This window comes from Propithecus coquereli, unplaced genomic scaffold (genome assembly GCF_000956105.1).
Source record: "Propithecus coquereli isolate 6110/MARCELLA unplaced genomic scaffold, Pcoq_1.0 Scaffold264, whole genome shotgun sequence".
Lineage (NCBI taxonomy): Eukaryota > Metazoa > Chordata > Mammalia > Primates > Indriidae > Propithecus > Propithecus coquereli.
This window is the reverse complement of record NW_012148219.1, coordinates 1,802,911-1,825,945: the sequence shown is the minus strand read 5'-3', so window position 1 is coordinate 1,825,945 and position 23,035 is coordinate 1,802,911. Positions and strand designations below refer to the sequence as shown.

Sequence of the window (23,035 nt, the reverse complement as noted above, 5' to 3'; positions counted from 1 at the left end):
ATCATTTTCAGTACCAGTTTATAAAACTATACAGTAGAGGAAAAAAATATACATATGTATTAACAGCAGATTTCAGAGTCACATATTAAGGGAGGAACCATCTTTGATGAGAGCAGGAGTCTTACACTCACATACCTCTGGGGGCTAGGTGGCTCTGGGGGCTAGTGGAAGTAGGGGTGCTCAGGACAGTGACACACGTGAGATTAAAGTCCTCTCTATAGTGAGGAGCAGCTAGTCTTCTACTTCCCACAGTTGCCATGCAGAGATGTGGCTCCCAGTTGCCAGATATTTTGTATTTCAATAAAAGCCAGAAACCAAGATTTCTTTTTTAAAAAACTCTAAATTCCTAAATATTTTCTCACATTTTTCAAACATATGTAGATGCTACATCCAGGCTGTAGGCTGCCAGTTTTTAAACTCTGTTTTAGGAAAACACTTGTATAATCCACTTTCCATAAAGTAGGACGGGTCTGGAGGCCTTTGCATAAGAAGGTATCAGCAGTTTTGACATTGGGGTGAGCCGTGCGAGAAAGTATTTTCTGGTAGGGGGCTTAAGCCCATGGTGATGGGTAGCCACTGGGAAATTCTGCTTGGCATGGGCAGCTAGAGAAATTTAAATAACAAAGTTGTTTAATATTTAAAATAAATTTGATATTATTTGATTGAAACCATTCTGCCACCTTAAACCCTTAACGTCAGCCACACCTACAAAGGCCTGTGCGAATAGTTTTGGGGAAAGCAGAAGAGTCTGTGTTCTTCAACCGGTGAATGGTAGAAGAAAAAGAAGAAAAAGCCTTAAGAGAACAGAAGCAGTGACTTGGAGCTCCACAATGCAAGAGCCTGGAATTCACCAAAGGTGGGGAACAGCACCAGACATCCTGTGGAACATGGGATGGCCAAAATTCAGTCAGAGCTCAACTAACACCTGGATTGCAAGAGAAAGCTTCAACAGGTTACAACATTTTAAATAGAATCAATTAATATCAAACCCGTAGGAATGATAAACAAAAAAATAGAACAAGGTGATTGGACAGAAGCTAAATTATTTTTGTGAGCCCACATATCCTTATATTTGGGTAATCCTCTCCTCCTCCCTTAATCCTCTAACCATGTAGGGATATAGTTGGAATCAGTCTTCAGTTATGAATGAAAGTCTTTCAGATGGAAACACTTTTGCATTATATATGAACTTCAACGGCTAAAGGAATAAGAAAGGAAGGACTCCCTAACATACTGATTGTGTCCGTACCCATCAATACCTGCCCTGGGTTTAGACTAAAGCCATTCGATTAGGAAACAGAAGACCTGTTTTCATATTGAATGTAACCCTGGGCAAGTAATATGGCCATTCTTAACTTCTCAATCCTCATCTGGAGTTTGGATTTGAGAATACTTATGTTTCCCCTAACTACTTGGCCAGATTGTTTTAAAAAGACAGATATAAAAGATATGGAGCCCTTTGAGAACTGCAGAACACTCTGCATGTAAAAAATAATTACAACAGAAAAAACTTTCCTCGAGAGTGAAAGAATGAAATCATTAATCATTAAAACCTTGTTATAGCAGATTCGTATCTATGGAAAGGGTTCCACTGCCCTGAAATTCCAACAAGCAAGTTGAATGGAGTTGCCATCTAAGGGAATAAAATATCACCTGAAGAGCTAAGGCCAAAAAAGAAAGGTGATGTAACCAGGGTATTATAGTGTTCTCATTCTCATCAGTGCTCAGAATTACTGAATGTGTTACTACCTACATTAAAAAATCCGTATCGTTTGGTCATTTGGCTAATGTCTGCAAGACAACATACATTTAAAACCAAGATATCTAAAGGTCAGCTTGGTAATTTTCCTTATCCTTAAAATGGAGAGCTACAAATCTACATTTGTCATGTCTCCTCTTTCTCCAGGTGGTGTTTCTTTTCTCGAATAAGGAGAGAAAAGTACCCTATATAAAGGATTCAGTGAATCACCCAGCAGCTTGATTGTGGCAGGCATAGGACAGTGTGAAAAGACACATGCCAGGGTATTTATAATAATATCAAGAAATGTCTGCCCTTGTCTCTCCTTTTGACTCTTGCTTAAAATGATTTGCCTAAGAACAAAAGGTTTGATCTTACTTTATTTCCCTTGTTGATCAAAAGCTTTCAAATTATGTCCCATTGCTCCTAATGACTTCCTCTCCTGGAGGATCAAATGTACACTCTTATGTTTGGATTTACCTGTGCACCTCCCAGACATGCAGAGAGTCTGTGCATTATTTGTGCATGTATACATACATACACATGCATGTGTGAATAATGGAGAAGGTGGAAAGAATTGATGAAAGAAAATCAAATCGCTTACCTAATAATCATAAAGACTTGTAGCAAATATATTTACTGCTGTTATATTGCAATATGAAAATGACACGCTGTTCATATTTTTACAATTATTCCTGGGCCTATAAAGAACTTTCACTCAGATAGTATGCTCCCAAAACCTTTAATTTCACACACACACACACACACACACACACACACACCCCTCAAATAAGGAAAAAAGAAAGCTAACTTTTTTCTTCACAAGGATACTATCCAATTTGGTTATGTCCATTGGATCTTACACATTTCACCTGTCTGCAATAAACAAATGAACCTTGGGTCACAGATGCATCATGCACAGGTCAGAAGAAATAACTAAGCAGTGTCATCAGATGATAGCAATGGATCTTTGGAAATGGTTTTAATACTTCTGTGTTCCACTTAGACCAGTTGTGTCTGGTGAGGTATGATTCATAAATTTATCCTAAAATGAAGATATGATGACTTAAACGAGGGACCCAAAATAAATTTTGTCGGTGCTTTGTGTCTTCCCTCTACTCCAAAGAGATGATTTCACAAATTCTGGTTAGTATTGGGCTCTGCAGGATATAACCTATAGCTAGTACCTCAACATTTTACATGCTACATTGGCTCTACTGTGCATTGTAAGCTTAGCTATGTCAATTAATTGCACAAAGCCACAGCTTCTTCGTTATGTTTCCTCTTGCTCTCTGATGCTGTGATTAATTGCTAAGAGTATCACTGTTTGACCACTTGAGACATAGCAGATTAACTCATCCTCAGCTTCACTCACAAAGCAAATATCTCAATTAAATCTAAGTCCAACAATAATTGGTTTAATAAAAAGAAATGATAATAAATTAACCAACACAATTCCTTGATTAATTTTTAGAAGGAGATAGCTTTGCTGGTATAATCACATTTTATAAATATCATCAACAGGGTAACAGGGAAAGTGTTAGACTCGATAGGACGTAAAAAACATAACCTTGGTGTACTCTTCCATATCATATAATGCAAAATTATTACATTTTAATAGATTATGTAGTAACATAAAAATATTTGGTGGCATAGAACAGATTTTTAAAAAATATATTTTGAAACATAATTCCCGTGAAATATCCCAAATTGTCATTAAGCATAGGTAAAGGCATATTTAGAGAATAGCAAGTAGTCTATTGCAAAGGAAGCACAAAATGTCCATAGACATTAACCATAATATACTTAAAATAACACAAAAATAAAAATGAAAACCTATTGAGATTAATTGGCTCTATCTAATAAGTTAATGTCTGCAGAATTAAAAAGCTAATTGTGATTAGAGTCAATATGGAATTACTTGCTAAATGAAATTGGAAAAGGGCCCGCATTAAAATCAAAGGTGGTCACTAGTTCCACACCCTACACACACTTGCCCTTCCTTTCCCTCACCATTTCTGATCTCCTGGTACTAAATTATTTTCTACATTACATGAGAGGAACGTCCAGCTGAAAAAAAAAAAAAAGACACTTTAATTCCTGTATGGTATTTTTAGTATTTTGGGGAACAAATTATATTGCTTTATTTCCTCCTTCAATACATTTTTTGAAAACTTTCATTACAGTTTCTAGCTGTTCAATGATCACCAAGAGAAAGGTCTCAGAGGAATTATTTCACTTTGAGTCTAATAGGATAGAAAAGAAAGAGACATGATAGAAAATTATTAGAGAAAGCCTTTCTAGAAGTCCTGAACTATCACTTGAAATATAAAACTCTATTCTCTCCATCTGACTGGAGAATGGCTGATAGCTTTGTCTTAAGTGATAACCTGTCAACTCTAAAGGAGGTAGGAGAAAAATCACATCTATTTCCACTCAGAACAGATAGCCAGTTCTAGTCTAGACTTCACATTGGTTGCACGTTTATCCAGCCTCTCTTGTGGTTGTATTAGTCACTCATTGCTTACGCTTTCTTTTTCCCCAATAGTGACCCAACCTTGGTAGTTTACCAGGCAATAAAGAGAACACAGGTAGTCTCAAACTGTTCTAACCAAATCCTCCACCTCTACAACGGAAACTTAAATACTAATGACAATTAACCGTCGATTCCCCAAGTGTCTGTCCTTTCTCATTCCACCTTGACTCTCTTCTTTTGAGAACTTCCAGAAATTTTCCCCAATGCCATTTTAGTTATTATATTAACATCTTAGATTCCTATAGGTTTTTTTTTAAAAAATTATCTTATCAAGGCTGTCTCATATGTTTGTAACTTTTTGATTTCATCTAAGGATTTTCTTGCTAAAAAAGTAGTTAGTACTTCTATCCATTCTTTAGAAGCAGACAATTAAATAGCACAAGAAAACCAGGGGGCAGCTATAAAAAAAGCTGGGGGAAGGTTTTGGGAAACCTAGAAGAAAAACTTTACAGGAATTTTAAGATAACAAGAAACTTAAATCCCACAAGTCCTCCAGGGAGAAAAAATACATCTCAAATCACTATAGAACAACAACAACAAAAGGCCAATATGTGGAGAAATGGCAGATGGAATGAAAGCTGACTCAAAGGTCTCTCTGATTGCATCCTGCAGGAAGACCACCCAAAATGACACAGTGAGAAGGTTAAAGTCCTAGCATACATGTATCTTTGTCCACTGCAGAGCTAAGCATAATAGAGCTAGCACAATTATATTGCCACTCAGCTAGCTCTCTCCTTACAGTGTGCAGTTCCAGTGCATAAGCCAAGTTTTCTAACAATACCCTTTATTAAACTTAGTTGAGTTTTAAATAGCGGGAAATAAATTCTATAGTACTGAAAATAATATTTAAGTGAAAAATCATATTCCAAAGGTATATACAAATGAGTTAGAATTATTGTAATGCTTAAATTATCTATAGAAACCCAGTTTTTTTTCCTTGCAATAGAAAGAATAACCAAGACTTAGATGCATTTTCTTTCTTATGGCAAACATATACTATGTGAAAACTGTCATCACTCAGGTGAAAATATCAAGGAGTCATCAAATCCCCAAATAGTAATGTTTTAGAAAGTGAGTTTTTAAAAACACCAAGTTGCTCAGGAGCAAATAATAAATGGAATTTTCATTTATAGTATATTTTATGGTTTTCTACTAAACAACAATGTGCTAAGCTGGAGAAACAATGACAAAAAACAAAGATGATCCCTTCCTTCACTCATTTCAGAGTATAGTGCTCCAATCCAAGTTAAAATCATACCTTCATTTGAAAACAGAACCCATTATGCAATTCTTCATCTAGCAAGATCTCTTAATAACTGACATTTCTGTAGCCTAGTGTGTGTTGCCACTAACAAGTTTTGGGACCTTGGTTAAGTCACTTAACTTGTGGGCCTTATATTCCTTATGTGGAATGTAAATGGATTTAGCTACATGATCACTAAGCCCTTTTTGGCTCACCCAATCTAAATCTTTAAGATTTTTTTTTTTTTTTTTTTTTTGTGGACTACCTTCTTTAATCTTCATGATTATTTGCAGTGACAGAGGTAGAGAACGTGATTTGTGGAAGATAAAATAGCTAGAAAAATGCCAAGAGAGTGGAGAAAGTTGATTTCCAGACTTCTGGTTCAATGCCTGAGTGCTGACATGACAGAGGATGTATCATTACACAACTCGGGGACAGGCTTGCTGCTGTCTAGTTTAGTGACATCGGGCAGGTTGTTGCTTACCTCTGAGCCCTGGTTTTCTTATCTGAAAAACTGGAACATAACCTCACACTTACATAGGATGTTTTGCATAAAATAAAGTCTTCGTAGCTAACTTTTACCCTATAACAGAGGAAATAGGCAATACATAGTCATGGTATATAATGACAATTTTGACAAGACTATTGAGTTTTCTGTCATTTTGCACCATGCCTAAAACCCAAGTTTTCCTTACAACTGACTCCTGAATGTGCTGTACTCTCATTTCTCAGAAGAATAGGGTTGTGCTTTCATCCAAAACCAAACATGACCATTTTTCCCCAAAACAATCTTCTGAAGCAGGTAACTGGCAAATATGTCCTAGTTGGAATATTTCCTAGAAATACTTCAATGACCAAAGAAAATAAAATGAAACTGTCATCTTTTCTGAACATGGTAAACGTGGTGATACTGACAATGCTGTAAAATACCAATAGTTATTACCATAACCATTACAAATGATTATTGACTATACATTAACTACAAATTATGTATCTCTATTTGATTGTCAACCTCTACTCGTTTTATCTTTTCTCCTTGTTCTGATAAAACCACAGAGAGTTTAAGCGGTGTTGCTGTACAAGATTAAGAAAAAAAAAAAGGCTTACACAATATATTTGTTATCAATGCTTTATTGTTGAAAACAAAATTGAAATTCTCTGGCACATAAAACAATTATTTCTACAAAAGGAAAGCCTACAAATCTTGATAATTTATACAAATAACAGTTTCTCAAAAAATAAAATTTTAATTTAGTAAACTTGTCTTGTGCTCTATATTTTTAGCACTGTCTGCAATAATCCACCATAAATCCCTGAGCAGAGACATTTTTTGATCATTTTCTAACACCCCCCCACCCCTAAGCCTCCCCCCGAGTTGGTCAGTTACTAAGTCCAGCCCTGTAGTGAAAAGTGTCAGGGACATTTAGTTATTAAAGATCCATGCATTTTATGACACAGGCCCAATTATTAATGCTACTTGGGGACTGAGTCAATATGAAGTGCCTCTACTGTGCATTCAGTGAACCTATTAGGAACCAAGTCTTTGGAAGGAATAACAATAACAACAAAAAAGACATAAAATGTTAAGCCTAGGAAGTCATCATAGGTCAATAACTATTTAAATAAATACAAATGTTAGACATTGAATTAATCTCTATAGCCTTATATAAAATTTCTTTTCTTTTTTGTTTTTTGAAATTGCCAATGCACTAGAAGATGAAAAATACACTTCAACCCACTCTTTCCGTTTGACCATGGGTTTGTTGTTGTTAAATGTTAAATATCATTCTGAAAACACAGTGATTTAGTTATAATTTAACTTCTGGCCCTTCAATGAAATGTTTACAAAATAATATACATATTACAGAAGGGCCTTCTTATTAATGCCATCAAAAAATCTCTCTCACTACATTTGTCCTTCTCACAAAAACACTAATGCCATAGGAACTCTACGTTAAATTTTTTATCCCACTGTATTCAGATATATAGCAAAACATATAAAATATGGAGAAAACATAATGTGATGTATTTTCATGTCCAGCTTCCCTTTGATGGGGACGCCAATCATATATACATGGAGAATGAAAGAGAAAGAAAAACAGGTAACTTTCAGTTACAAAGAACTGGCTTAATGCATCAAGTTTTGTTTTGTTACTCTGCTATGGTAGAACAATAAATAAATAAATATGTAGGGTATAGCATAGCTACTTTCTCTATGAAGAAGTCGATAATGGACTAGTGTTATATGAAGTTAATTTTTAGTAGCAAAGTTTAACTGCAAGCCAAAAACTGTTCAATAAGTGTTTTTTCTCTACTTCATTTATAGTCTTTTCCTTGTTGAAATGATTGCTGAAGTGGTTACTAACAGGTAATGAAATAAAATATCAAATTTGCTAGTGAAAAATAGTTTTCAACTGAGAAAAGCACTTGGCAGAAGACCTAGAAACACGCAGGCTAATGCTACACTCTATTGCAGCTAAAGATAAGTCATTTTTGACATCTTTCAGGAAGAGCGAAATAAGGTAAAAATAATTCCTTGAAAACTTGTCAGCATTACTGTTAGGTACTTATTAGAAAGTGATTACCATTTCATACCAACTCTTTCCAAACACTGAATCAATGGCAACCATCACCATACACTCCTGTGTGTAGACTTGATTTTTTAACCAGCAATATCTGGGAAGCACAAGGCATCTTCCCTTTTGTCTAATAGCCGTTGGTTAGTTATTGGTACAGGAACACTTATAAACTTCCCTTTCCCTTATCCTGTGTACGCATGCACATTAACCAGGAATAGCCATTTTAAAAGGTAATTTCAAAAGAATTAATATAATGAATTCTATTAGGCAGTTTGGGGGAAAATAGTAGCAACATTACAATTAAAAAAAAATGCCTGCCTGACACATTTAAGGCCTCCCCAGCCCCTCTCACAACACAGGCGGTGAAGTATGTTTAGCTCTACTCTCCCCAAATCCTTTTCAAAAAGCGAATGATGTCCCAAAGAATGAAGACTGTGACATATAAATCATAAAACATCATGTGCACTCGTCAAGAAACAACCGCAGATTCCAACAGATTCTGACACAGTATTTAAACAATAGTTTCCTAAGCTTCCGAAACTGGTAAGCAGGCTGTCCCAAAGAGGGAAGACAGCAGCGTCAGGACAACCAGCGGCTCACTGGGATTCACACTACACTTTAATCACTCCAACAACTTTACCTCAACAGAGTACTGTGGCTGAGTGGACACTCTGACTTCCTTTCACAGTGTTTAAGGAACAATATAATTTTGAGATTAGCTTTGAAAATGAACCAAATCTGTGACTTAGACACCCCTCCCTTTTAAGAATGTCAAAAAATTCTGTTTTAAGTGCTCTGGTTTATAGTCTATGGGTGACAATTACATCCTCCAGGAGGTTTCCAATGTCCTCCCTTTTTGGTGTTAACAGCTGTGCCAACAGCAAAGTGGATTCTCCCAGAAGTGGCAGTGACCTCAATGACCTCTGCCCTGGTCTTGAAGTCCAAAATGCGTTCTTATCATAGCACTGCTGGGAAGTTCTGTCTGTTAACGAAGCCAGCTTTTGAAAATGGAGGAGGATGAGTTTCCGCTCCCTGTGTCAGGTCTTGGAAGTCTTTAAGCCTTGTTTTTCCATGATGTTCCAGAGTTTGCGGAGATTGGACTGCGTGATGACGTCATCCGGCTTGAGCTGCAGCGCCCGCAAGTAGTTGGCCTCAGCCTTCTGGAGTCTGCCGTTGAGGTGCAGGATGGCTCCCAGGTTCATCAGAGCAGCGGGATACTGCCACAAGAGAAAGGAAGGAAAACAATCAAGAGGCCATTTCCAGCTCTCCTTCATGGAAAACAAAAATCTTCATCCACTTATGCAAACGATTCCCTTATGTCTACAGGCATTATGTGGAAGCAATTTAGCGATTTATACATTCAGATATAGATAACTAGGGAGAAAAAAAGTTTTCAAACAGCTGCTGTGTACTTTGTGCTTTAAATAGGACGGGCATCCAGAGAAATAGTATTTTTTTCTTTAATGAGAAAGCAGAGATAAATGAGGACCTAGTAACCTAGTCTGACTGTATTTTTGAGAAAAACAGTTAAAAGTGATACAATTTCAGATGGAAAGAATAAAATTTTTTTCAACTCAATGGCAAGAAATAAAAAATTAAGTGGGAAAAGCTGAAAAATCTATGTCCACTCACTATTTTCTCTTTTTAGCAATATTCCAAGCTTTTAATGCAAAACAATTAAACTATAAAATTTTACTGATGTTTTTAGGATAAAAACCCTGAAAAAAATTCCAATGCAACCACTTTAAAGTTCTTTCCAAACCTAAGTAGTTTAACAAGACAAAGTCCTTATTTTTAAAAGCCAAGTTTTTTTTTTTAACTTCTAATGGTGGATGTTTACTATAAATATAGCAAAGTAAAAATATATCAAAATAGATAAAATATGGCACTGGAAAGCGAAACCTTCATAAGAAAAGTTTCATTTTATTAAAAAGTAAGTAATTCTCATAGAATTTTCAGTAATGCATCATAATTGAATTATAGAACCATCATGTGGAAAAAAAAAAGTATAAAAAAAGGCCTGAGTTACGCAGTACTAGTTTAATACGAAGGTTTCCCTCCCCAGATTCTCAGAAATTAGCTAACAACAACAAAAGTTCTTCCCAAAGGAAAACATATTTTGCTTGCTATCTGGAAATAAAGGTTGTTCTGCTCTTGTCTTGTCCCTGGAACGTTCCGGTTTACAGAGAACAGCTAATATTTTGGCAGTTACATAAAGGCATATTTCACATATCAGATAAAATTATAAATGTTTCTGTTAGGATTATGCTTCCATTTTACAGACAGCATCAACTATTGTCCTTCAACTCTGTGCCACAACCTAAAATAGTTCATAATTATTTTTAAGATTTAGTATTTTCACAGGATTTTAGTATGAATGTGTTTTTCAGCTGCATTCATGTGATTCCAGTCTTTACTGTAGAAACGATTATTTCTGAACCAAAAACAATGCTAAGGGAGAGGGTGGAATGGCTTAGAATAAGTTGAAAACTTTGAAAACTATGATCAGATTTGGACCGTAAGAGATCTGAGTTTGAATTCTTGCTCAACCACTGACTGTGACCTTGGTGAAGTCCCCTACCATATCTGTGCCCCAATTCATTCATTTGTGAAAGATATAACCTCAACTTCTTTGCATGCTGTTAGAGAGATACAATGAGAAAAATAAACAGATACATATAGCAGAGTGCAGGTGTAAGGCAGACACACTGCAGATGTCAAGATCTCTTTTCCTTGTCTCATTTTGCTTGAGCTCTCGCACATCCGTGTTTGTGATTTTTTACACTGCTGTACAGCCTTTAAAGTTTTTACTTCAATGGCTACATAATATGTCTCTGGATGTGTAACAAAATTCTCTTAAATCTTCAACTACTAGGCATTATTTTCAAACTTTTCTACATCCTTTTTTCTTTTCCAAAAATAATGTTGCAAATATAAGCTACTCCTGACCTTCAAAAACCTTTTGGTCAGGATGACTCCACACTTATCAAGAAAAATACAGATGGTCAGTTTCTAATTTTAAATGCCAATCCAAATAAACATAGCTCTAAATTACATGTGCAGTGAAAAGCTCCACACTGGAAACTGAAAATACCACCACCTACTCTGTCTTCCTGTAAGAACTTTGTAATCACACCACTGTTTTTACCTCCAGTTCCTTGATGCCTGGACACATTTCTGAATTATGTCCCCGCTCAGTGCTTAGTACAACTATCAATAAACAGCTGCTAAACTGACGGTCAAGTGTGCTCACAGCCTGAATTACTAGAGATGCTAAGTAGATAAAATGCTTTGCTACCTAAGTGGGAAGAGAGGAAGTAGGGAGGGAGAACCACTGCTGGAGACCATTCCTTACTAACCAGGAATGGAAGAGGCCCAGGGATGAGGCTGAGAGAAACCAGATGGCTCTGTGGGACAGTCGTTATTTCCTGAATCACTTTATTACCAAAGTGTCTGTACTTACAGTGTCTGTATCTATAACTGAAACTCAAAGGGATTATTAAAAACACTCAGAGGTTATGGAGTCAGGCTACCTAGGTTCAAGTGTCAGCTCCACCACAGAGATGTGTGCACTTCAACAAGATGGGTGAGGGGGGCCAGGGACCTCAGATTCTTCTACAAATGGGAAGACAACAGTACTTGCTTCATAGGGTTTCTGTAGATGTTATCTGAGAACACATTTTGTCTTTTTCTACTTCTTCTCCCTCCTTGTCATCAATTCAAAAACACAAAGTACAATCTCCTTGTGAGTGTGCCTGAACAACCAGTGAATTCAAAGGTTGAGGATTTTTGAACTGGCACTATCATTGCTAGATTTCTAGATTTTTAAAGGTTAAACCTGTAAGAGATGGATGTAAAAATGGCTGGTGAAGTACACCTTGCCACATAAATAGGCCTATCATTTGCTAAATTGCAGCCTGAGGCTCTTCTGTCCTTGGAACACTTTGGAGTTACCTAGCCACAAACAAATTATGAAAAAAAAATTTAGTATTTTAATATTATTCTAAGAAAACACAATAAAGAAGTTAAATCTGTTCTGATGAATGAGTTCTGAATGCTAATTATAATGGGGTGTTTGTAATAACTTTAATTTTGCATTATCCACACTACCATTTACTCATTAAACAAAAATAATCATAAATCGATATTATGAAGTTAATGTGGGATAAAAGATCTCAAGGAAGCTTACATAGACTCATTAATTGCTTTCCCTAAGGACTAAAAATATATGTAAACTAAAAGTGTGCATATTTAAGAATATCATTCAATGTTTAAGCAGCTATACATTTTAGGTTCAGCTGTAATGCTATGGTTTGAATGTAAATGTCTATTTTAACAGAATAAATTTTTTTAATTTTAAAAACCTACAAATGTACATAATGCTTAAAACATCACTATAGCTTTCTTATTTGTGTGAATGGAAACTGATAGAATCTACATACAGGTATGCTAAAATGTGACCTCAGTCATGAGTATCACCACCCTACATATCCGCTTTGAAAGTGTCAACCATTATTTTGACATAAACAGTATCACGTGTTTGTTAAAAATTTATGAATGAGACTGTACATAGTCCCCAATTTTTCTTACATGTTTTTCTGTCTTCAAAGACTTTAACTTTTAAACTTGTCATGTCTGTGCCTCCACAGCAGTGCTAGGGAAGTTTAATGGGTTTGCACTAGGCTGAACGCCTTCAGCTCTTCCAGCTGGTTCAGGGAGTCGCAGCAGCATCATTGGGGAGCTTGACAGAGATGCAGAATTTCAGGCTCCACCTACTGAATCAACCTGAATTTCAATAAGACCCTGAGGTGCTTTGTATGCTCATTAAAATTTGAGAAGAACGGTTTTAAAGGTCACTTCTAGATCATAGTTTATATCATTTTATAGCTTGTGTGATTAAATTTTCCTGTAAGAGATTATAATGTATAGAATAAAGTATGTCAGATCAAATGTCCACCTTCTCAAAAAGTAGGATTCTTCTCTTGGTCATGCAATTATTTAAGTTAGTAAATGTTCAAATAACAGAAGCTGTAAATGATTGTTATTACACAGAAAGAGAGGGTATGAAAAGCCTTTTGATAATCAAACAAGAGCATGGAAAGGCTTCTAAACAGACTTAAAGACTACCTAGCCATATGATCAAAATGCAAGAATTACAGGTGACTGGCAGTCTGATTACATATTGGTGTCACTGCTCTCTGCCATCTGTAACTCGTGGGCTGGGGAACAGAAACCCAACCACAACTGCGGATGTTTTCCCCTACACACATCCTCTTTTATTAAAGACAGCTGATGAAACTTTCAGCATGTTAAACCAAGGCATTCAGCAGCTTGCAGCCCAGTAACATGGGGCTCCTGGCTCTGTACAACAAATGACACCACCTCCCGCTTCACAGACTAGAAAGAAGAACCAGATCTTTGTTTCCTTGAAGAGGACAGATGCTTTACATCAAAGGGGCTGACTGGCAGACATACTGAGGCGGCAAATGACGTCTTTTCAAGTCTCTAGGGCATTCTGCCTTTATTGTATTTTACTGTGGTCTTTGGCTTACTTCTCCAACATCGATGGAAAAACACAAAATTAAAATAATGGATGTATATTGGAGTGAGGTAGAACAAAGGCAAGATTCTGGGGGTCTGATTCTACAGGGTGCCCAAAAAGTTGTCATACATAGGGAAAATATGAAATTGTCACTAAATATACCTTTATTTACAAAATTTTGTTTAAGGTCCTTTGGGCTCCCAAAGAACTCAGCTAAGCTCACAGTGCATCCTGAACACACAGGATTAGAGCACAGTCATTTTTCTGGCTGTAGCCTATCCTTTAGTCTTGGTAAGAAACCTACGGAGGAGAAGTAGTGAGACCACAAGAGGATATAGGATTGGACATTCTTGTTTCTGTTTGGAACAGGATTAAAATATAGAACACTGAAATGTAGATTTCTGAAAAGAAGACTTGGGTGGGGCCCAGAGAAAAGAAAAGAAAAAAAAAAAGGGATTGGTTGAGATGTGCTAATTACGCAGGAGTTGGAAACCCATGTAGAAGACCCCTCTCTGTATCCCATTAGTCCCTCTGGCCTCTTTCCTTTTATGAAGGATAATGAACAGGCAAATGAAACCATGGAAAAGATGAAGATAGCTATAGTACACCGATATTTTTAATATTACAAGTACATTTATTTCCATCCAACGGATCTACTCATGTTGCTGAAATTATCCAGAGTTGTATACTTACTGTTGAATGAAAAAAAATAATTTTTAAGAATGACTGACATTAGCCTTACCTAGTCATTGCTCAATTAATATACATTTCTGGGGTGTTTTCAAGATAACCGCCTTCAACTTTCCTTCTGAACATAATTTGAAAACTTAATGAGTTTGCATAACCTTAAGTTTTTAATGAAGTCTTGGTCTTTTAAAACTAGGTACCAAATAACTTAATGAAGTCTGCATACTGGCATTCAACTGTATTCAGGTGAAATCGCTTACCCAATTGGATTTACTGGGGCAGCAACTCTACCATGATGCTTAAAAATTAATGGCATGAACATTTTAAAAAATATTAATGAAAAAGAGTCTTTATGTATAAATTTAATGATCTATTTGTGCCTTATACATGGCAGATATTTAATAATTATTGAATTAAACTGTTAGACTTATGGAAAAAGCATAACATGTACAGAGACAATATTAGATACTTTCTTCCTTTCGGTTCCTATATCACTCCTCCTCCTCTGTTTTCACTGGCAGGCTTAATGGTCTGATACCAAGCTAGAAACCTGAATAAATTATCACTGATTCCACCTCACACACATACATCTAATCATTAAGTTTTGGTAACTTTACCCTCAAAATCTCTTTTAAATCTACATTTTTCTGATTGTATACTGCTCCTTTCTTTCAACTTGGTTTAATCTAATCTTCTTTTCATGGGATTATTTAAATAAAATTATTTTGACACAGGAAAAGAATAAATGAATAGGTAGCTGAACAGATTAGATTGCTAGGTGATAGACTAAGTGAATAAACACATGAGTAAAGCCATACACAAGTTTTTTTTCTTTGCTATATTTTATGCATACAAAAATTTAAGAGAACATGACAAACACCATGTACTTGCCTAACAAATACAACTTTATAAACACAATTGAAGCCCCCGAATCTCTCATTGTCCTATTCCTGACCATTCCCCAAAGAAAACACTATCCTGAAATTGGTATCTGTCATTCCAGTGCTTGTTTTACACTTTCATTGTTTGTGTACCCATAACAAATGTAAATATTTTTTAAGTTTTAATTTCATAGATTTGGCATCATCCATCATGGAGTGCCATTCTGCTAAGCACCCATCTGGAACCTGAATTATTTGCTCAATATTTTGTTTTTCAGATTTATGTATCTTGATATGTGTAAGGTTTAGTTCTTTCACATGAATTCCATTGAATGACTACCTTCTCTTAAGGATAGAATACAGACTCTTTAAAAGAGGGCTGCCATCAATATTCTTGTACATATCTCCACACATGCTTATGGGAAAGTTTCTCAAAGTGGAATTGCTGGATCACAGTGGATCTTTGACTGGTAGATATTACCAAATTGCCTTTCAAAGTAGTCATATCAAAATGCATTAACATCGACATGTAATAGGAGTCCCTTTATTCCATATCCTTAATTACACTAGTCTAACTTTTTAATTTTTCCTGAATTGAAAGTTGTAAAATAGCACAGGTTGGGTATTCCAAATCTGACAATCCATAATCTGAAATGCTCCAAAATCCAAAACTCTTTTAGTGTGGACCTAATGCTCACTCACCAGAGGATTTTGCATTTTAGGATTAGGGATGCTCAACTGTTAAGTATAATACAGATATTCCAAAATTAGGAAAAGAAATCTGAAAGCCAAAACACTTCTGGTCCCACAGATTTTGGATAAGGGATACTCAACCTGTATTTTATTGTGTACTGAGTTTCTTTTCCTTGATGGTTAGAGAGGTTAATAACACTTTCTTAAGTTTACTAGCTTTTTATATTTTGTCTTCAGTAACTCACCTGTTCTTAATATCTGGACAGAGTAAGTTTTGTAAGAGTTTTTACCTAGTGATATGTGAAAGATACAAACACAGAGCCTCCGCTACCCTAAAACAGGTCCTAAGGACTTCCTGTCCTGATGCTTCCCAAGATTGAGAACCAGATAATCACTGTTTCTACAAAGAACAATCTGTTATAAACAAAATGGAGAATGCTTGATATAGGTTCACTTTCAGTGGGGGTGAGAGGATGACGACAGATATCTGGCCAGCCAGACGGTGGGCCTCAAAAAAGGGGCAGCAGGATCCACTGGAATCGCACAGTAGCTATGGGAAATCCTGGAGGAATGTATATGGGAGAATGACGGCAGCCCCCATCTAGCCCAGCATGCAGTAGAAACCCTTCTTTATAACCTCTCTGTCTTTATCCAGATTCCCTGTTTTCTTCTTAGTTCCTTTGTCAGGTACAAGAAAATAATTTCAGATGAACAGCATGTTTCATATTTTACCTCTCTTTACCACTTACCATTTGGCTGGCACCGGGTAAGTTTAACATCTCATCCCATTCCTAAACTCTATCCGCCTCTTAAGATTCTTCTCACCTTCAGTTTCTTCCTTTTTCCAATCTATCTCCCACCTGACCATTTGTCTTTCTAAAACACAAACGGTGTTTTAGAGGTTTCAATCTGAGCATAAAGAATAGATTCTAGACTCCTCAGCCCAGTAGTAAGATGCCCTTTACAACCCGGCATCTAAAATCATCTCTCAATGTACATTCTCCCTGAGCCATAGGAAACTTCTATTTCTGCCATATGCTCTTTTGAGAAATCATTCCTTATCACAGCCTGCAAAGTCCTTCTTCCATTCTCTCTTTGACAGATTTCTGCTCATTTTCAAAAAGATTTTAACCATCTCTTTTTCATAGTTTACTTCTTTATGTTCCCACAGTACTGTCTAGATGCGTAAATTGAAACACTTAACTATGATGAATTACAGTTACTTTTTATAAGTGTCTGTCTTCTTTGCTAGAAGGTAAAAAAGACAGTGAATTCCTTTTAATTGTCTTTATATTGCTAGTGCCAGGCGTGGGCATATGAAAGAAACTCTCAATGAATGCTTGCTGAAAGACAACAAATTTTTAGGATTTAGCAGAAGGAACTGACCTAGGAGAGTTAAATTCTATACTTATCTCAATGTAATTTAAAAAACATTTATTGAGCACCTATTATATGCCAAGGTCTCTGCCAGACACTGGATACACAGTAAGAACAATATATTTTTTAGTTTGTATCTAGCTTTAGCTAACTTTACATGCACCTTGGCATTTATTACAAGCTATTTGGAGGTGTACATTCATTGTCTCATTGGCGCCCCTTGAACTTAAGAAGTAGATGAAACTGTTATCCGTGCATTGACGTAAGCACCATAGAGGACTGCACAGATCAAGGACTGCCCTAAAGGAGTTATAGTCCTGTGCATGAATACAAATTCTTCTATTCCAAAGAATAAGGCATGTCTACAAGGGAAATATTAAGACTGAGATGTATGGGAGAGGGGAGCTTATTTTCTTCTGGGTCTAAGGATACTAGATGAGATTCATTATGAGGTTGCTTCAAGTCCTTTATACATTAATGAGAGTGGTACATGAACTTTTAATATTGGCAGGTCTCCTCAAAATCCATTTGTTACTTTTTAAAAGTGTTTTTAGCAGACTGCTCAGGGCAGAGCCAGGAAAGGAGAGTAGCCCTAATATAGAGGAATCTGAATTTCAATTATTTTGGAGATTAAGCTGTCAATAGTGATATCTATGATGTTAGCCCTTCTAGGACCAAAGCAAAGTGGAAAAGTTAATCCTTATTAAAATGCAATATTAATACAATAAACCAAATGATCTTCAGAAAATGACATAATGAAACAAAACCCCGCAAGCAATGCAACACTCTAAATTCAGAAATTATAGTTCTTTGTAGTCATATTTTGACTACACTCATATTTTGAACAAAGCATCTCTGTAAACAGCTTTGCCAAATGGTAGATAGAGCAAGGGAAAACAACATGGAAAATCTAGCAATGGCAAGGCAAATTCTGACAGATAATAGAAATGATTCATTTTGATTCTCAGTTTCAACAAAGTATTTGTGCTTTTGAAAGAGCTTTGAATAAAACAAAACAAATACAGGTGACAAGTAAGACAACACTGTATTAAGGGAGTAGTTTCAGTTTGTCAGTGACACATTTTATCCTCTGTACTGAATCCTTCCCTCCTGCATCTGCCCCATCCCAGCGGATATTACAAGAATGCTCATTTAACTTTTATGATGGGTATGATTGTCACAATGTGGAGCGCTATTCATTTCTATGGCGAGCAAAATGCCAACAGCTGTGGTTTGGGGAATATCAAACAGTGATTTTAACAGAATAATTCCAAAGGTGGTAGTTCTTTCTAGCAGTGTCTTTTAAACTGTATTTACTAAATTAAGAATATGACTCCAGAAAATAGTCTTCGCTTAAGATGATCCTATTTCAAAGCTGGGTTTCCTGATGTCCTTAATTTCATAGGAACATCTTTTAAGTGATCCGAATGGAAAACCTAGATCCCAAGCCACCTAACTTTCACTCATAGTTTTTATAAAACGCAATCAGTACACTATCTTAATTTCTAATAAACATACAAGTAATGATTGGAATAAAACTACTAAATAAAGGTTTTACAGAAGTAAGAAAATATCTGATGACTCACGGTACATGCAGACTGGAAAAAGGATGAGAATAAGTAGACTTTAAGAAATTTAGAAGAGAATATGCACAACGGGCAAGCATCATTTATTATGTCTAAAACACCAAGAGCTGTCTGCCCTTACTAATCTAAATAGCTGCTACGAAACCCACAGCATCTTCTTTTCTTTCGAATCAAATTCCTTGCCTGTTTCTATTTGAAACACGATTTAAGCAATATAATTCATTCTACACTTTCTTTTTAGCATGAAGTTTGAGAAGGAGGAACGTGTGCGTGCTTTCTCCATCACAGTCATGTTACACAGAAGGATTTCCAGCTGTACAGGCCATCCACATGTGTATGTGTGAGGCATGAGTTTGAATAAATTTTATAAAATGACTGCTTGTTCCAAGGGGTTGGATCGTGTCACTGGAATAATCATGCTGTTATTAAAATGTACTTCAGAGATATGTTGAAAATTGAGATTTGTGCTTACAATATTTAAGAACTCAACTGTCATGGAGGATAGAAGCAGAGATGCATTTTCCCCTGAACTTTTTGCTATGTGAATTAATCATCTGAGAGATCTGCATATGCATACGTATGTTAGATATATATATATCTAATAACAGCAAGAGGTGTAGATATACTACCATGTCCAGTGACATAATAAAAGGTATACCATAGTAAAGACTCAACAGATGCTATAACAATCAAATTCAGGAGAAATTTTTTAATCAATGTGTATTATTTCTCTAATTGCCTACTATGTTTGCCAAGCGAAGCTTTGAACTGATGGAGTTCGACTGAGAGATATTAGTTTGTATACTGTGGAAATGACAGATTTGTTCCTGAATAGAACTTATTGTAAATATTCATTCGTGTAAAAATTGTGAAAATGAGCATGCCAGAGACCTCAAATATTAATAGTAGATCAAAATGAAATTAAAGTTAGGAATATACATTCTAAAGATGGTTTCTCAGTCAGTTCTGTTTGCTATAGCAGAGTACCATGGACTGGGTGGCTTAAACAACACAGGTTTATTTCTCACTGTTCCTGGAGTCTGAAAGTCGGAAATCAGGGTGTTAGCATGGTCAAGTTCTTGGCAAGGGTCTTCTTCCTGGTTATGTCCTCACATGGCCTTCCTTGGTGTGTGCACATAGAAAAAGTCTCCCTGTGTATTCTTTTTATAGGGCTTTACTTCTATCATGAGGACCCTACCCACACGACCTAATTACCTCCCAAAGGCCCTACCTCCAAATATCGTAACGGTAGGGTTTCAACATATTAATTCTAGAGGGACACAAATATTCAGTCTATAGCAGATGGGTAGGAATTGTCTTTTCCTCTTACAAAGCAGATGGCGACTATGGTGTGAACAAGCAGGATTAATGCAGGGGTGACAGTTTCATTCAGAGCAATCACATTTCAACATGACATTAGAAAGCAGCAGCTGTCCATCTGCAGAATGAATATGAAGAAACACGTTTCACTGAGCGAGTTCATAACAGCCTTCAAGCACACAGCAAATGGAAAGTATTTCGAATGCTCTGAGTTAGGATGACCAGATCGAACATAACAGGCAGGAACATAGCAATTCCTACAGAAACTATAAATCTTTCCAGGAACTAAAAATAAAATGTAAACACACTGTCTGATGTGTGGCATTCTATTTGCACTTTTATAGGGCCAAGACTTTGTTGATACATGCTTGGAAAAATAATGATGCAAGGGCTTGGCACGTGATTTCAGAAAATAGTCCATCAGGACACATCAATCAAGGTGAAGCCATGCTATACTCCATGCCAATACACTTGTCAAGGTGTCACACCTGCTGACCATGTAAAGATAAATAAACGTGGCTCTTGTGTCTAAGCTCACGGCAATTCAAGGGAGGTTTAATGATAGAATTTCTGCTACTCACATAGTATAAGTTCACATATCATCCTCAAGATCTCTCCATTCTATTGCACATTTTGCCTTTATTTCTGATCATACGTGAAATTGCCACAATCAGATTGCATCAATCATCTCCTAAGTTAAAGCATGTATAGTCAGCCCATTTGATATCTGTAAGAAGGTTTTAAAGACTGGCTTCACGGCATTTTTATACAATACTAAATTTTTTTATTTTTATACATTTAAGGGCTACAAGTGCAGTTTTGCTACATGGATATACTGTGTAGTGGTGAAGTCTGTGCTTTTAGGGTAACTATCAGCCAAATAGTGTATATTGTACCCATTAAGTAATTTCTCATCCCTCAGCCCCCTCCTACCCTCCCACCCTTACAAGTCTCCAAGGTCTATTATTCCCTTTCTCTATGTCCATGTGTACACATTATTTAGCTCCCACTTGTAAGTGAAAACATGGTATTTGACTTTCTATTTCTGAGTTATTTCATTTAATATAATAAAGTCCAATTCCATCCATGTTGCTATAAAAGACATGATTATATTCTTTTTCTTATGGCTGAGTAGTATTCCACATTTTCTTTATACAGACATCATCTGCTGATGGACACTTAGCTTGATTTCACATCTTTGCTGTTGTGAATAGCGCTGAGATAAACATAAGAGTACGGGTGTTTTTTTGTTTTGTTTTGTTTTTGAAACAGGGTCTCCCTCTGTTGCTCAGACTAGAGTGCAGTGGTGCCATCAGAGCTCACTGCAACTTCAAACTCCTAGATTCAAATGATTCTCCTGCCTCAGCCTCCGGAGTAGCTGGGACTATGGGCACATGCCACTACACCCAGCTCATTTTTCGAATTTTTGTAAAAACGGGGTCTCGCTCTTGCTCAGGCTGGTCTTAAACTCCTGGCCTCAAGCAATCCTCCCTCCTCAGCATAGGTGTCTTTTTTATATAATGATTTCTTTTCCTTTGGGTAGATATACTGTAAGAAAGACTTCATTAAGACATAGTCATCATACTATCTAAAGTCAATGTGAAGGAAAAATTCTAAAATAAGCAAGAGAAAAGCATCTATCAACTATAATACAGAATTTGCATTGCTTTTACCTAATCTACCAATGTTCTACCTCTTCTCTGAGCAACTTTTTTTTTTTGCAAGCCCTATATCCTTACCTTCATGCTTCCCTTCCTTTGTTTTACCCTGTTAATATAAAAAAGGAAGCAAACAAATAACTAGCAATCAATAAAGTAATCACAGAGACACAGAGCCAAGCAACTGCTGGCCTCATATATATTTATTGGGTACTTATTCACCCACACTCAGAAATAGCAACCAAAAAAGACTTGAAAAGCAAGTTAGAACAAAGTACATTATTTCAGACCAAGTGACTAATTTTCATATGCCAACTATGATTTCTTTTAGACTTAACTTCAATACCGAGTTACAGAATCATAATGATTGTATGATATGTCAGATATATTTCCATAATTACAAATCAATACATTTTTACCTACTCGAAAAACATAATTTTGTATTGGCAATGCGACAACCTTGAAATAGTAATCTGATATTTGACTACACTAAAACTTGGCCATATATCACCTCTAGCTGTGACTTATGTCAGGACAAATAAAACAAAAACATTTCCTTGGAAGTATAAGAAGGCAAGTCTTTTCGATTCTTTTACGTAAGAAACTAGACACAAGACATTTTCTTGCCACTACATATTATTCTTAAAGTACCTTATAAATACTTCACTAACTATCTAATTAAATTGTAGCCCATTTTGTCTCATAAATGTTTAATGTTCATTGCATATAATAATTAAATCCAATTGCAGTATCTTGAAATGGCTCATGGAAATTAAGTTATGCTTTAATGCTGATAATTTGACATTTTCATTTACTTCTGTCAAAGACAGAAGTTTAAGAATTTTGTTAACTTCTTTAGTTCATCCAAGACAAGTGGAAAATTAAATGGTAATTATAAAGGTGATATTCTTAGAAAATTAAGTCCTGGATGCTAAGTGAGCATGCTTTGTAATAGGAGCCTCCGCAGAGATGGAGGGGTGCAATATGGCTAGTCTGCTGGTCTATTCAACTCCAAAACCTGACCACAAGAGGTCAGGAAGCATAGTCAACCCATAAAACAAGGAATTGATGCATTAAAATATTGCTTACTATATAACATATAAATACGATTTAGAGAGGATGAAAGAAAATTTGTAACAATGCAATAAGATGAAATTTTTAATAAGAAAGTCACTGCAGGAGCCTTTTGTAGGCT

General features: G+C 36.0%; 1 protein-coding gene across 1 annotated transcript in view; it reads right to left on the bottom strand.

Moving 5' to 3' along the window:
• Positions 1 to 8,463: 8,463 nt before the first annotated feature.
• Positions 8,464 to 23,035, bottom strand: part of TMTC2 (transmembrane and tetratricopeptide repeat containing 2) — a 456,219-nt gene continuing 441,647 nt past the window's right edge. The window contains exon 12 of the mRNA XM_012647366.1: positions 8,464 to 9,313. Within this exon, the coding sequence (XP_012502820.1) occupies positions 9,134 to 9,313 (180 nt within the window). The 3' untranslated portion in view covers positions 8,464 to 9,133. The remainder of the gene's footprint in view (positions 9,314 to 23,035) is intronic.